The 2,970-nt window shown below is 38.6% G+C and overlaps 1 protein-coding gene across 3 annotated transcripts in view; it reads right to left on the bottom strand.

Moving 5' to 3' along the window:
- The window catches only part of LOC101858718, a 31,733-nt gene that overhangs the window by 15,111 nt on the left and 13,652 nt on the right, over positions 1 to 2,970 (bottom strand). The window contains exon 1 of one of the 3 annotated variants that reach the window (XM_005100051.3): positions 333 to 1,515. The exons of the other annotated variants lie outside the window; for them this stretch is intronic. Within the exon in view, the coding sequence (XP_005100108.1) occupies positions 333 to 364 (32 nt within the window). The 5' untranslated portion in view covers positions 365 to 1,515. Of the gene's footprint in view, positions 1 to 332; positions 1,516 to 2,970 lie in introns of those variants that run through there. 3 annotated transcript variants of the gene reach the window in all.

Here is a 2,970-nt window from a genome sequence, read left to right as displayed (position 1 = left end):
TCCCCCCCCCCCCCCACCCCGAAAAAACCCTCCAACAAAACAATAATAACATCAACTGCAACAGCAACAGTAGTTGAGTAGCAGCAAAAACAACAAAAACAACAACAACAACAACAACAGCAGCAAGGACAAAAAGAACGACAACAACAACAACAATAAAAAAAAACCCAACAACAACAGCAACAGCCAATTACAATCCGTTTAAGGTTGTCAGATATTTAAATTTGAGTATCTCCAAATAATCCACTAAAATATGAATTGTCAAATCAATATATAAAAACCTGCTAAACTATCTTTAAAAAAACCCGGATTAAATTAACGTTTCTGCTTACCTGTGCAAGATGGAACGGAACCGAAACGCCATTTTCTGGTTTATGGAAGTGTTTTGGTGAATTCCCAAAAATTAACTTTATTTTTTCCTACGGGACCAAGATGAACAGTGAATGTTGCCTTATCTCATGGTAGTCAAGCACGGCTCAGAATAAATCAATGTAATAAAATGTCAACAGTTTTCTGTTTCATACTCATAGATTTTATCCAAATACGAACGATTCTGCACAATCACTTGGCTCTTTTTTGGTAGAATTTCGATTCAAAGAGAATATCCTGAGGAATTATATTTCCTTTATTCCAAAGAAACTGAATTAACTCTCGTATGTCCAAGCACTTGGGCGAATTTAGGAACTGTCCACCTTTTCTATTGTTGAGATTTCTGGCAGTGTTTTAGCGAGATGGGTGCAAAATAAGGAAAGTATTATCTGTCTGATAGAGCAGACCAATCGAAATAAAGTTTTTGGTACAATCACCAAAATATGTTTCGCATAATAATATATATTATTTTCCAGTGAACGCCAGAAATAATATTCTTGTTAACAATAATTCTACCCTACACGTGCCAAGTCACACTTTCACTTTGCAGTTACCCCCAATTATTCCGAAACTCTGGAGAAACTCAGAACTTTTCACAGAGCAATACTGCTTTGACAGAAAAAAATTGGTTCCGCCGTTATAGCATCACACATTACCAGATGTTCCTTACACATTACCAGATGTCTACACTGGTCTACAATCGTTCTATAAATGACCCCACACAACGATCGCAGCAAGAGTAAAAATACAAGAATCACAGCTTGGGTATCGTGACACGAGCGTTATTATTTTATCCACCAGCCGGAGCTATTGTTCTGTCCCCCCTACACTTCCAGAAGCCGTGTCCCCTGTGCTCCTAATGTTACATCAACTGTCGTCTATACTGTAGGGTCCAGACTTGATCTCACCAGGGTGGGTGGATTAGGCGGTGGAACTGCCCGGCACGGCCAAAAAACAGAATAGATCCTTGCGTCCATGCTTAACGTCGTGTTGTTCTTATTGGCTTGTCCGTCCACAACGAGTTAGGTCAAGCATGCACGGCAAGTTATTGCAGATTACAGACGACAGAGTTTAAATTCTTCTTCTTCTTCTTCTTCTTCTTCTTCTTCTTCTTCTTCTTCTTCTTCTTTTTCTTCTTCTTCTTCTTCTTCTTTTACTTCTTAGCGTTTCTACGTTGCTTCTCAGACCGTCTATCAGTAAACCACAATCTCTTGCCTTTCTGCCTGGCTTTGCAAGGTGAGAGAAATAATAACAATCCCTGGGGAACAATTCTGCTATGAGGACAAAACACGAGCCTTTTGCTTTCTTTGTTCAGATCTTCCTTTCTCCCCCGAGTGTGCAGTCTCAGGTGTGCTGCCATTTACCTGTCCTACAATCCAATTCATACAGAGGAAGCCGAGAAAATAAAAATTCATAAGTTTTCTCATGCAGTGTGAAATCAGAAATGGAGCTTCCTACTGTGTTACATTCGGATGTGCTATTTTTGCATAATTTGAACTTGCAGAGCAAAATCGTGCACTAACATTTCCTATTGTAACAATAATTGTATATTTAAACTTTTTATGTGAAACTCTCTGTGTGACATTTGAACTTGCTACGTGATATTTTTATTTCTCATATTTTCATTTGATTTGAAAAACTATATTTAGAGAACGGTAGCGAAACAAACCCCAGGAAGTCTGTATTCTACAAAGCGAAGTAATATGCTTCAAGTATACACGTATAACAAAGAAAGTGTTGGATTGGAATCCACAGGGTAAGAGATCAAGGGGAAGACCGCGTTGAACCTGGAGGAGAATTACAGAAATCGTTGTACAGAAAAGTGGGAAAACATGGAATAACATCACGATGCTAGCCCAAGATAGAGAAAGATGGAAAGTGTTTATCGTGGTCTATACCCTGGTGAAGGGTAGAAAGGCAATGATGATGATGATGAACTGTACGTATTGTTCAGTTATAAGAATTTGTAATGTAGACGTTGTAGCAGCAGACAGCATTATTTGGAGGAAAATCTGTCTTGAATAGAGGTGACTCCAGTAACAGCAAAGTATTGCGATCTATACAACTTGCGTAAGCTTGTCATAATATGACGTTTCAAACTCTAAGGGGGAAAAAAGCAAACAACAACAGCAAACAAATAAATGTTGGCACGTAGGCAAACTCAGTAGGGATACAATCGATTCTGTTTGTTTAATAGCGCGCGAGTAAGTAAAAGCAAACTATTACACAATCACATCCAAATTCTTTTGTTTCGGTAAGTGTTTTACGGCACTTGCAACTCAATAAGGTAATATAAGTATAAGTGCCGAAGATTAGAGGTGTTACAGGAGAGTAATAAACATAAAAAAGAAAGAGGGGAGATAAAGACGATATGTTTAATAGGACAAAAGAAGCAAACCCCACCAGAGCACCCGCCAACCACCCACTCACCCACATTCTATTACAAATCTAAAAGCAAATTGCACAGGTAATTCACTTGGCAATAAGTGGCAGCTGTAAAATCTCACACCAAACAGAGGTAAAAGATTTTGTGAGGTTACTTATTTCAGCTCTGTTTCGATCTTTTTGTTTCCTCAGGGAAAGAGTACAATCGTGTGTGTG

The sequence above is a fragment of the Aplysia californica genome, unplaced genomic scaffold (genome assembly GCF_000002075.1).
Source record: "Aplysia californica isolate F4 #8 unplaced genomic scaffold, AplCal3.0 scaffold00234, whole genome shotgun sequence".
Classification (NCBI taxonomy): Eukaryota; Metazoa; Mollusca; class Gastropoda; order Aplysiida; family Aplysiidae; genus Aplysia; species Aplysia californica.
Note: the sequence above shows the minus strand (reverse complement) of the source record. Positions and strands in the feature narration are given on the sequence as shown.